The sequence below is a fragment of the Chlamydotis macqueenii genome, chromosome 15 (assembly GCF_036417535.1).
Source record: "Chlamydotis macqueenii isolate bChlMac1 chromosome 15, bChlMac1.mat, whole genome shotgun sequence".
NCBI lineage: Eukaryota > Metazoa > Chordata > Aves > Otidiformes > Otididae > Chlamydotis > Chlamydotis macqueenii.
Genome location: NC_141570.1, coordinates 14761705 through 14774562, shown reverse-complemented (window position 1 = coordinate 14774562; position 12858 = coordinate 14761705). Strand labels below are relative to the sequence as shown.

Here is a 12858-nt window from a genome sequence, read left to right as displayed (position 1 = left end):
AAAATCACAGAATGGTACTTTTGTTTCAGTGTTTTCCTTTCTCTCCCCTTAACTAGATTTAGAGTTTTGGCAATTGGAGAAGACACGAATCAAAACACAAAAGAGGACAGTCTGAGCAGGTGAGTAGCAGTGGCACCATTTTTTCCCATTAGGACTCCAAGGTCATGTCAGCCCTCACATCTGTGAAAGTCATATATATAGTCTTTTAATCCAGTATGTTTTTCATCTGTTTATTGCAGTGTATAAATTTATTAATGGAAAATTACTTTCACAAGGCTCTAGGGACCCCTGACATAGATTACAGATTTGCTTAATAAAATGACAGCAGCAGTGATCTCAGAATAGTGGGTCTGTTATCATAGGACAACAGTGCACGTTTTCTATGTAGGTGCTGTATCTTAAGAGGAAGAGATGTTATCAAAGAGAACTTTGGTTTGTGTCAGATTATCTGGACTTATCCAAAAATTCAGAGTGGGAGGTCAGGGAAAATGTAACGGGCTCGTTACAATGCTCAGCTGTAGTGATCTCATGCCTTTATGCATCTATTTCAGAAGCAGGTGATTGAGTTTGTATATTTTGGTGCTAGTTTAATAGCTAGGTACTTCATGATAAAAAATCATCATGAATAAACTCTTTTTAAATTTTTTTTTTCTTCTTTCAGTGTCTATGATATTCATTTTCTAGTGCTACAGAATCTGATTCAGAGCACACTGGCACTCTCAGATAACCAGATGAAATCTTGCCAGTCGTTTCAGGTAGAGTATCTGGACCAAACGTCACTGCTCATAGAATCACAGAATCATTTAGGTTGGAAAAGATCTTTAAGATCATCAAGTCCAACTGTAAACCTAACACTGCTAAGTCCGTCGCTGAACTGTGTCCCTAAGTGCCTAGAAAGCCAAGCTTATAGAAGCGTGCGTTCCTGGTAAAATGATGGGAAGAATCTACCAAAATGTGCTGCAGATGAGCATATTTTACGTATATCATTCTAGCAGGAGCCTGATCCCGTTTTGAATATCAAGTGTTCTATAGTATTTAGCTAATTTAATTGGCATTTACTGTGGAAAGCCAGGAAGCCCATAAAAGGACTAGCATAGCATAGTTAAGTGAATTTATATCTGTCATTTACATTCTGGCTTGTAGCTTATATTCATTTTGTTAATGTAAACCTCAAGTAGGTGAGTCAAACAGCGGGTTCAGAGCTAACACTGCCTTTTACATTGAACGGGGGTATTTTGCAGACATTTCGTTTGTACCGGGAGTACCGGGATGACATTCTTGTGAAGGCTTTCCTAGAGTGTCAGAAGAGAAGCTTGGTCAATCGCCGTCGAGTAAACCACACACTGGGACCAAAGAAAAGCCGGGCTTTGCCTTTTGTACCCATGTCTTATCAGCTGTCTCAGAGTTACTACAGGTGAGTGTCAGAAAGGTAGATGATCCCTGTCTGAGCAGATACAAGAACCTACCCAGGCATGCTTGGCACGGAGGAGAGAATGAAGGTGATGAAGATGACATCTGTATGAGTTAGCCCTTTATTCAGTTAGCAGTTAGGGCTCTACAGGGAACAGAGCCAGGTTTGCTGGGCAAGCCTTTACAAAATCGTATGTACAGGAGAAGAGAGGTAGCACCAAAGTTCTAGAAGTGATGGAAAGATTTCTTTAGTACTTCTGTCATTCTGATGTTTGCTTGCTTTTCCTGTCCAGTTACTCTGTGCTGCACTGCACCTGGATGTTGAGGTGGGAGAGGAGAGTTTAACTGTAAATGTGTTCAGTGCTCAAGCAGAAGATGAGATCTTTGCTTTCTATTTGCTATATAGTACCTGACCTTTACGTGGTGCATAATTACCTAATGTTCTGGAACTAGTAAAAGGACTGTGAAAGCAGATATAGAAGATACTTGGTCACCAGCTTTAGCTATTTGGCTGCTCTGTGCTACCATAGATCTAAAATTCATAATCTGTTCTTAGAGTATATTAAAGTTCTGTGATTCTTTGAATTTGTCTTTTTGTCCAGAGTTTTTACATGGCGGTTTCCCAGTACAATCTGTACAGAGTCCTTCCAGTTCCTTGAGAAGCTCAAGAATGCTGAAAAATCAGACCAGCCAGATGACTTCTCATTTAAAGATCAGGAAAACAAAGCATCAGAAGGCATGGTTGCGTTTCCTATGGATGGACCTGGTGGCCAGTGTGTGGCGATGCTTTCCCTGTTCTCCCTGGGACTTGTGTCTGTGAATGTGAGAATCCCAGAGCAGATAGTTGTGGTGGACAGCACTATGGTGGAAAACGAAGTGATAAAAAGGTAAACGCTGTTACTTCCATTTATAAGTATGGTTTGGGAATGACTTGAATGAAATTGGACAGGCATTAGCATTTTCTGCACTGTATTGTGGCATGTTTTACAGTGATACTGTCTAATTTTAATTTCTGAGGGAGCATTCTGAAGACTTAATGGCACTTCAGTTTGTGCCTGTCATTATAGCCTTGGACTGCATTTGTCTTCACATGTGTGACATTTAAATTGCTAAGCACTTCATTTGCCATCAGAGCTAATGTGAAAAGAGAGCAGCGTGTGCTAAATGAGCGTTTTCATCAGCATTGTACCTTCCCATTTCAAGGACTAGGAAGGATTAGTAACAAGGTTTCAGTTTTATCAGTGAAACCTGTCCCCACAATATTTGTTCTTTGTATTGTCCCCTCTTTGATTTCTTTTTTTTTTTTTTTTTTCTTTTTGAAAGCCTCTGGTAACTGCGTACCACTGAAATTGAAACTCTCTCCCTAGGCAGTCTAATCCTATGAATGGTTCTCCTTACAATCATTATATGTTTTCTTAGAGTGCCACTAGTAGCTCTCTTGCTGTAGCTTGACCTGTTGCTTCCTGTTACATTGCCAATATACATGCAAAACGCTTTGTTCTCCTTCTCTTTAGAGCAGCTTACTACCTGTTTGAAGATTATCACAGTCCTCCTTCCATAATATGCTATTCCTTAAAATGAGCAGCCTCCATTCCTAGTTGTATTTTTGGGATGTTATTCACGTTGTCCAGATCTCTCTTTTTCTCACTGTTTTCCTCTGGACTCAACTGTGATGCCAAAACCCAAATGCTGTGCTCTTGCTGGCAGGTCTGTGCCAATTACATCATGTCTTATAGGTGATATACCTGCGAATAAATCCCAAAATGATGAATGGCCGTGGTCTTCCCCTGCCAAAAAACTGAATCTTGTGATTCACTATAGCAAGTTTCTTTTCCTTTATCTAGTTAATTGTTTCCCCTCAGGGTGGGGACAGGTGCATAGTAACATAATATGAATAACAAGTGTTTGTCCATGTGAAATTGCTTCCTGCTCTTTTCTGGGCTATTTCTCCAGTTTGCTGGAAGTATTCTGAATGCAAATTCTGTTTTCTTGTATACTTGCAAGCTCTCCAGTTTGGTGATCCTATGCAAACGTAATAAGCTATTTTATCACCCATATAATTAACAAAAATACACCGAACCCTGGAGTTCAGTTCTGACTACAGGCATCTGAGTCCACTTTTCCAACTGGTTATGTACTTGCCCTATTATTTTTCAAATAATGTGTTCATTTTTGCTTTTAAATGTTTTAAAGAGAAGGTACTTAAGGTCAAACTTATCTTAGAAAAGGTTGGAAGGAACCTTTAGTTGTCTCTAGCATAACCTGCTTAAACCAGAGGCAATTTCAGAATTGGAACAGGTGGTTCAGAGCCTTCACTTTTATCCATAATGGCTCTTGTCGTGTCCTGGAAAGAAATAGTGTTGGTTTGACTAAGTTTGTTTCTCAGAAATCTATTCTGGCTGTGACTACTGTGCTTTCCTTACTTTGAGGCTGTCTGCAGTTTGTTTTATGTTGGTTTTTGTTTGTTTTTTTTCCTGTTTTTAAAGGAACTGAAGTGTTTGGTCTGTTATTCTTTCTTCTCCTTTTCTCCCTTAAAAATAAACACAGTCTGCCCGTACTGTAGTATCTCTTATGGTCTCAGCCTTTGTGCTCTGGCAGATGTTCCCTCATGATGAAGCGGCTGCTGAACGGAAGAGGTTCAGCACTGTAAGCTGAGATATTTTGGGTTCATTTCTACATGTTTGCAAAAAAGATTCCTTTTCCAGGGACCTTTAGTGTATTTTCTTTTCTGTAGTTGCTTGTTCTCAGCACTTTAAATCAGCCTGCTATAGACATACCTACAGCAGTTCATGGTAAATACCAGAATGCAGAATAGCATGTGTTCTTGCTCTGCTCAGTGTAATGAGTCACTTTCTTATTTTGGGGAAAGAAAGCCCAGTAAACAAACAAAACACCTCTGTTTGCTGTAGTTTGGGAAAAGAAGGACTTGAGGATGATGACGATGATGATGATGACTTAGATGACAGCTCTGGAGGCAAACGGAAAATAGAAGTAAAAGCTCGCCAAGCATCTCATACCAATTACTTACTGATGAGAGGCTACTATGCCCCTGGAATTGTCAGCATGCGCAACCTGAGTCCCAGTGACAATATTGTGGTCAATTCCTGCCAGGTGAAGGTTAAGCTGCGATGTACACCAGTTCCAGGAAGACTCAGCTCTCCAGGTTAGTTTCTGTTTGCCTAACTTGCACAGAACTGGGTTGGGGCAGGAAAGGTAGTGAACTCATGAGCCGAGGAACTGATTGGAACAGAGCCTCTCAATAGGAACATTCGTTTTACACATGCAGTTTGCCTTGTAATGCTTTCTCTCCTGACTTAAAACAAACAGGTGGTTGACCTGTAGAGGCATCTTCTGTCTGTAAAAAGTCCTTGCCTGTATTTTATCTTGTGTGAAACTATTAATCCAAAGAGGAAGTCTGTCCTCTGTTATCCCTTCCCCAAGAGGTTTTTCAGTCCCTTCTGCAACTTAAAAAAGCGTATTATGTCAAACCCAGGCTTTCTCTTCTCTAAAGAGAAAAGAAAATCTTTCAGAGCTCCTTGAATGGAAATTCACATTTACTTGTCTCATGCAAGTGCCTGAAAATAGTGTCCAATCTCTGGCCTTTTACTTACGAATCATTTAAACATTTTAATATTATTTAGAGCTTGGATATCTGCAATTTCTCAGCGCTCCTCCTTCTTGAAGAGCATCTTTCTTTCAGCTGGAATGCAGATGTATCCAGGAAAGCCTTTAATTGTTCAGCTCTTCAGTTGGAAGGTCTGGTACTGTCCCTGCCCATTCCCATTGCCGTTGTGGCAGAGGTAAAATAAAATTCTTTCTCCTGTCTCTGCTGCCACACATGCCCTCCAGGTCTACCGAGCTGATGGCTCATTACAATTGTTCTCATTTTTCCTTGGCTGTCAAAGAAGCGCAGCTGTCATCAGTGTCCCACAAGGCACAATATAAAGACAGCCTGCAGATAAGAGTGCAGGTAAGAACAGTGCCAAAGCTACCCGCTAATCATCTGGAACTGGAAAAGGTGTTATGCTGCTTCAGCTTCTGAATGCGCTGCACGGTGGGGGTCAGTTTTGTGCGGTGATGGACCCGTCCCCAAACACACAGATGCTTTGTTAGATTAATTGTACAAAGACATTGGGAACTTGTAGTTCTTACCATATTTGACCAATAGCTTTCTGCCATGGATCAGCTGCTTCAAATTTCTTGATCAATAGGGTCCTCCATACCATTTCCTTGCACTAGACTTATCACTTGACCTCCTTCAAGAAAAGAAGAGATGATTCCCTCATTGACCTGGGCTTAAGCTGACCTGGTGTTAGAGAGAATACCAGTAAGTCTACACTGGCTTTCAGCAATACTGCGCTTTAATAGGAGGGTAAGCTCATATATTTTGCACCAGCTTCTACAGGTCTTTTCAGCAACAAATATGTAAGGCAGAAAGAAAAAAGGAAACTGCAGCAAGGAAGATGGAAAACTGAGCTCTGTTTTCAATTGGAACAGTCTAGAACATCTAATCTGTCTGTCTCAGTATTTCTCTTTCTGTAGTGTATTGCACAGTAACAACTGCTTCACAGCTCATGCACTTGTTTCTGATTTGTTTTGCAGTTTCATCTGTGCTTGATAACATGGCTGTGGGAGTCTCCTGCCTCCCTGGAACTTTTACCAGGCTGATAAACATCCAAGAAAAAAATTATGAGGTTGACCAGTTTCTTCGTGAGTGTACAGAACATCATGGCTATGGCCCCAGAGATGTAGCTGCTGTTCTGGAGATCCGTAATGCAATAGAGGCAACTTCCCACTTCGGAATTTGCAAAGCTGAGCTGAGCAAACGTTTCTGCAGCTATGAAGAGGTGGAACCTGAACGCACTAGGAGCTTGGAGCAGTACATTCAGGTGGTTTTACAGCTGGCTGCTTTCCATACATTAGCTTGCATGTTTTGTATTGCCCTTGAATAGGACCATCTTGCAGGCTGTAGGAAGCAAATATAAATTGAACAAAGCTAGAGATCGCATACCAATACCTGACAGCAATCTCGCCTCAAAGTTAGGAAGGCCAAAAACTGAAGCGATGCTTACTCAAAGATAGGAATGAACTGTTTCAGAAACCTGGAGGTACCAGCATTCACTTGGGAAGTAAAATACTCTTTCCCAGTTATATTTTAACTTAATTGAAGCTGAAGAAAAATGTCTTGTGCTCTCATTTCAGAAAAGTTTACAGGGTAAAACATCTTTTCACCTTCAGTGCAGGACGAAAAATTGAATATTCTACTAAGCTCTTCCTTTTTCTTTGCTGCCTGTTAAAGACAGCAATTCCATGATATTTGGTTAAAGTGATGTTTTCCAGTGAAAGCTCCTGACAATTTTTGTGGTGGTGTTTGGTTTTTTTTTTTTTTTTTTTTATAGGACCTTATTGAAATGCAACAGGTTTTAGAAGTAGGAGGCCACACCGTGAGACTGGTTGCAATAGTGTTTGCCAAGCCATGGCTATTACATTCAGTGTGTCTGAAGAATAAACCAGATGATTCTGATCAGCAAGGTGCAGAAACCGTTCTCCCAGATGTACAAGAGGATTGCCTGCCATCAGAACCAAAGGGAGAGGAATGTTTGAGAGAGGAGGAGCAGCTGGGAGAAGACACACAGTCTGTCAGTGATGAAGAACCCCCAAGGAAGAGATGTAAGACTCAAAATGATGTCCTTCAAGATGGCAATCAACTCTGCCAGGCTTCACAGAGTGGCTTGAAAAGTGCAGATGAAAGTAACTTTGATGCAAGTGTTACTGATCCTTTTACAACAAAGGAAGCTTTAACCATGGGTGAAGAAACAGGCTCCCTCAGAGGGCAGACAGAACACCTAGGCGAGCAGCCAGCACGTGCTCCAGATGCTGTGAACGTGGACACCTACAAGGAACAAGATAAATCCTCTTCTGAGGACAAAGAGCTTGAAGAAGAGAATGATGAGCTTGGCACTGAGCACAACACGCAGATCCCTAGTGTTGAACAACCAGCCAGGGAGCAGTATGATGATCTTTCCTACTTACAGGAGAACCCAGGAGTCTCTAAAGGTATGTAGGAGCATTCTGCATCCAAGAAATAGAGCCTAGCTCATCACCAGTTGATCCCAAATGGGTAGCTCCATGTTATGAGTAGACACTAGATTCTTTATGAATCCATAGCAGTGATAGAGGTTGTCATTTCTCAGACAAAGTGGCATAACGCTACTTGATCTGGAAGGCCTTGGAGGTTTCAGGTACATCAAAGATTCCTTCTTGTGCCTATTGCTGAAATGTTCATCCCTAGTCCAGAAATGTGCTTTCCTTAGAAACTTGTCTCAATGTCTTATTCTTCCTCAAAAACGCATTTGGAGCTCAAGTTTCTCATCTCTGGCTTCAGTCCAAAGGCTAGGCATCTTTAAATCTAGAAAGCACAGTGCTACTGGTGTACACTGGACTAGAATGCCTATGACTGAAAGTTGTAGTCATTAAACCATTCACCAGAAGGCAGCACATGCCAGTGAGAAGATTAATAGCCTCATTTGTAACCCAATTTGACTCCAATTTCATTTCCTTTTTACTGCCAGTTTTCTTTTTTAATAGCTAGTAGTTCTTGCCAAGATTTACATTAAATGGGTTGTTGAGGGTTTTATTGTGTTTTTGTTTTTATCAGCTCTGATTTCAGATTTAATCACAAACTCACTGCTTGTGTGGTGTTTTGCCAAGATCTGCCGTTACCCACATTTACAGCTGCAGATGTGAATCAGTGCAGAGTGATCCGTAGCATCTCAGAGCTTGGTCTTGTTTAATTGGAGCCTTCCTGCAGGAAATAGCCGCAGGGCTGTCTAAAAAGCAAAGCCTTCAGCAGTTCTTAACATCGAACTACTGAAGTACTGGTTTGTGTTTAACTTCCTCTACTTGTTTGTAACACAGGACGGAAAAAAATAGCGGTTATGTTATCAAGCATAGAGTTCCTACTGGTCTTACTGATGAAGGCCAGCTGAAGGGTTTGCATGTGCTTAAGCCAAAGCTGTTAGCCTCTGGGTGTGGTAGAAGTACCTATATTAAATAATAGTGTAATTAAAACCTGTAGCATAATGCATAATGGAAGTTGCAGAGACAACCTTCACTTTGAAACCAAACTCTGCTGAAATCTTAAGTTTGCATTCTCAAGTCCACAGCTACTCTGACTTCTGCTCAATTTCCATGAGGTAACCAGGAGCTTTACGTTAAACCCACGAGAGTGCCTGCATGCCGAGACCCTGCGTAGCTCTGTGTGAAACTCGGTTCTTTAGGCCATAGAAGTGCCTGTTGTTCAGCCATGCCATCAGACTTCTAGGAGTAAAACTTCTTGCTGTGATTTGGGAATGGAACCGGAAGTGTGGCTGGAGTAGACAGATGGGGTTGTGAGAAGAGGAGTGGAGAAGAAAGAGGATGCTGCAGGCAGGTGAAGGCAGTCAGAATGGAAGCAACTGAGAACAACATGTGACATAGTTTGCTTGTATTATTTTTTAGCATAAGCTGTTGCATTTTACAGTTCAGTCACCTTTTACTTTCCTAGATAAAGAGTTTGGGTTAATTAAAAACTGTGTTCTTTTCTTTACAGGAAGTTCTCCGACAGACGTATCCCAGGCAGCCAGAGACCGGTGAGTAATAAGAGATGCCTGCAGAATAACTAAACACTTAGCACTACCAAAATAACATCTGGAAGCAAATTATTTGGCAACCTGTCTGTCTTTTGACTCCAAAATGCCAAAAATGAGGAATTCAGTTTCCTGTCTGAGCACTGTTGCTGCATGTTGCAGATTGAAGCAGGTCTTGGATAACTTTTGGAGGATATTAAAGCTAGTAACAAACAAGTGAAACAAAGGTCATCAAGACTCAAGGTAATTGCTAGGTGGTATGATGGGACTAGAAGTGCTTTTCCAGTGGTGAACACCTACTGTGAAATAATTCAGCTCTGTGGAACTGTCTAGTAAATTAACACCAGTCTCTGCCCGTTCTCAGAGCAGCTGCAGAATTTACATCTAGGATGTGAGCAAATGCTGGCAACGGATGTAGTAAGAATCACCATTATGCAGAAATTATGATGATGGGAAATCTAGCTAGAAGAATAACTCCTGACAGAGCTGAACTTAAATTGTCTTCTGCAGGGCCTGCGAGAATGTCTGCTTCATTGGGAGACCGTGGAGGATTGTGGATGGGAACCTGAATAAACCCGTGTGTAAGGGGATGATGGAAGCTGTGCTCTACCACATCATGACAAAGCCAGGCGTAACGGAAGGCATGCTGCTGCAGCACTACATGGGGGTACTGCAGCCTGTTGCTGTCTTAGAGATACTGCAGGTATGTGAATCATCAGCTGCGTGAACTCTAATCTGGTGCAGCTTCTGCACTTAAGAGTCAGCAGCCACTTTGCTGGAAGTCCCAGGAAAACGGGACTGTGAAGGAACCGTGAAAATAAACCATCTCCCTTCAGTGCAAATTAACCAAAGTCAGAGCAAGTTACTGTTCACAGTGAGGAAGAAAGGAAGCCTGCTGTACCTGTCCAGGGAACTACTGTATTACCGATTTTAAAATTTGAGCTCGCTTCTGAAATGAGCGTACATACAGTTGAAATACTGATTGGTTACTGAAGTGGTGGCTTGTCACTGTCACATACTAAGTTGGGCTGTTCAATGCAGTGTTAATCACCACAGAATTTACCTTATTTTTTTCCTTATATACCTTTCAGATGGGTAGTCTGACATAAGAATCATACTGAAATGTGTCTGTGCTAGACAGTACCGTAAATAAGACCTTTTGTCCTGACAGACCTGCTCAATACATGGTGAGAAAACTAGTTTCTCCTATTTTTTTTTCCCCACATCTTGGAAGTTTGATTGCCACAGCTGCTACTTTGCAAATGAAACTTTTGAGGGTGAGGTTTTTTTTCCCTATAAGGATTCAAAAATCTTAAGTATAGCAGTAATTATGCAGCCCTTCCCATAAGCATGACTTCCCCTACCAATGCCGGAAATTAATATTCGGGTGTACGTAGGCTGCACTTCTGACCAAACACTCGTGCATTCTGGTAACGGTGCAAGTTGTGTACCCTACCGATCACGCACTGAGCAGCCGTCCCGTTTCCCAGGTGTTCTGTCCCAGCTTGCCCATACGTCCTGTACCACAGCAGCAGTGCCAAGAGGGAGGGATCAGGGCACAGGCAGAGCGGCAGCAGACAGGTTTACGACTGCAGTACAGAGTTACAGTGGTGAGGCACGCACATGTGGGAGAGCGTTACGGATTCCTAGGCAACTGTTACTCAAATCCACAAAGTCAAGGAATTACCTGTAAACTTTACAGATCAGAGAACTCAAGTCTAACTTCTGTAGCAATAAATTTGATAAGAACTGGTTTTGAAACCAGACAGAGCTTTTATCTGTAATATACAAAATATTGGTAAATCCAGGCACATACCTATGTGAAATTACCAAATACACACCGGATGTTTTCAGCACATACAGCACACAGATTGCCTTGCTGGCTGTTGCCGTGGGAATGAACGCTAACCCTTTAGGAAGAACTGACCCACAAGTCTGGGATTTACATCTATACCAGCCTTAAAGGATTTGTAACTGGTCCTAAATGTTGAGATTGTTGTTAAACACATGTTCTACCTCAGTATCCAGATGTCAGCCGCGGTGCTGAAAGTGACAGAGAGCACACATCCATTGTATCTTGCTTTGTTGTGCTGTAATCTTTGCCATCCCCATGGCTTCCTGAGGGGGTGGAGTGAAGCCACGTTCAGTATAATTTGTCTGACGTTTCTGAGAACGCTGTAGGCAGAACAGCATTCAGTGCAACTGCTCAAGCTAAAAAAAGTGTTTTGTTATGTTTTTCTGCAGGGTCTGGAAACTCTTGGTTGCATCAGACGATTCTACATGAAAAAGCCATCCCTGGTGTCGCTCTTTTCTCAGCCCGTTGTGGAAGAACAACTGAACAATCCCAAATTGAGCGAATCCCCAACCATCTACTACGAGCCTACGATAGACTGTACTTTCAGGCTGGGCAGAGTGTTCCCCTGTGAAGTGAACTGGAATAAATGGGTGCAGATCATCCCTGTCTAAAAGAGGTAAAGCTGAGTTGTATTAAACTGGTTTACCAGTAGGAATGAGTGTTAAAGGTTACAATTTTGTGCTCCATCGTGTTTTTAAGTTATTTACCCTTTTTACTTTTGAATGTATTTAAACTCAGAATAAAGATACAGGTCATATTTGATCCCATTTTGCGTATATGCTCTTTTTACCAATAATTGCTTGTAGAGCATGTAGTTCACAATTTCTGCTTTATTTTACATGGTTTTCACAGGGCACAGCACAGGCCCCTCTTTCTTTTTTTTTTTTTTTTTTTTTTTGCCACCTCCCAAGGCCGCAGCAGTGACATTTTACCTTTGCTTTGCCTTCTGCTCTGTTGCACGGTTTGTGCTAAGGGTTGGTAACTGTTCTTTACCTTAATTATGTTAACCTCTGTCTATATTTTAAACACTGGTTTCATGGTGTGCACGGCATTAGTTTTATCATCTGTGCTTTCAGCAGAACCCCTGCACTGTGTGAAATAAGGGCCCCGTGCTCTTCCCTCACACCGCAGCACACGGAACAACTCTTCCACCCCCCCTTCGTTTCCAGTTGTGCAAAACCAGTTTGAAGCCAGCTCCTGCCTTAAAATAACCACGCAGCAGACGGTTATGAGAAGTGTTTATTGCAGGAGAAGACACCCGTACCCCCTCCCTGCGGGATTTGTGCCCCTGAGGCCGCGCCGAGCCCCTCTCCCCCGCTTTGGAGAGCGGGCCGGGCCTGCGCGGCGGGCTGGGCCCGGGCCGCGGCCCCTCAGGCCCCGGGCGGCCGGGAGAGGCCTCAGTCCCGCCACCGGTGCCCGCACTGCGCGTTGCAGCACTTGTAGAAGGTGGTCATGGGCTCGTCGGCCGAGCGCGTCTGGATCTGCATGAAGTAGGCGCGGGGGTGCTCGCACTTGGGGCAGGGCTCTGCGGGGCGAGGCGCGGCGCCGTCAGGCGGGGCGAGGCCCGGCCCCCTCACCCCTCCCGCCCGGCCCGGCCCGGCCCGGCCCGGCCCCCTCACCCCTCCCGCCCGGCCCGGCCCGGCCTCACCACCCCTCCCGCCCGGCCCTACCTGCGGTGGAGTCCACGTTCTCCCAGGCCGCGGCGCCGCCCAGCACATCGTCCACCTCCTTCAGCCGCGGGTACTTCCTGCTCGTCACCTGCGGGGCCGCCGGTCAGGGCAGGCCCCGCGCCGCCTCCTCCCGCCACCCCGGCCCCGCACCGCCCCCGCACCTTCCGCGTGACGTTCCGCACGTAGGGGCAGGTGGTGCAGGCGAAGCGGTGGCAGCGCGGTCCCTCCTCGGCCACCAGCACGTTCCCGCAGGCCGGGCAGAAGAGCAGCATCGTTGGTTCCGCCGCGCCGAGCT

At 43.7% G+C, this 12858-nt stretch overlaps 2 protein-coding genes across 5 annotated transcripts in view; one reads left to right on the top strand and one right to left on the bottom strand.

Moving 5' to 3' along the window:
• Positions 1-11655, top strand: part of GTF3C1 (general transcription factor IIIC subunit 1) — a 40226-nt gene extending 28571 nt beyond the window's left edge. For 3 of the 4 annotated variants that reach the window (XM_086759423.1, XM_086759422.1, XM_086759425.1), the window contains 10 exons: positions 57-119; positions 662-755; positions 1242-1414; positions 2013-2297; positions 4320-4573; positions 6013-6299; positions 6810-7467; positions 9002-9041; positions 9549-9741; positions 11283-11655. In XM_086759423.1, coding sequence (XP_086615549.1) covers positions 57-119; positions 662-755; positions 1242-1414; positions 2013-2297; positions 4320-4573; positions 6013-6299; positions 6810-7467; positions 9002-9041; positions 9549-9741; positions 11283-11504 — 2269 coding nt within the window. In that variant the 3' untranslated portion in view covers positions 11505-11655. Of the gene's footprint in view, positions 1-56; positions 120-661; positions 756-1241; positions 1415-2012; positions 2298-4319; positions 4574-6012; positions 6300-6809; positions 7468-8068; positions 8216-9001; positions 9042-9548; positions 9742-11282 lie in introns of those variants that run through there. The other variant, XM_086759424.1, reaches the window with a different exon arrangement.
• Positions 11656-12117: 462 nt separating this feature from the next.
• Positions 12118-12857, bottom strand: POLR3K (RNA polymerase III subunit K). The gene is made up of 3 exons (XM_086759437.1): positions 12725-12857; positions 12564-12651; positions 12118-12418 (listed from the first exon to the last, which is right to left on the bottom strand). Exons 1-3 carry the CDS (start codon positions 12833-12835, stop codon positions 12291-12293), a joined length of 327 nt encoding a protein of 108 aa, XP_086615563.1. The 5' UTR covers positions 12836-12857; the 3' UTR covers positions 12118-12290.
• Between the last annotated feature and the right edge of the window lies 1 nt (position 12858).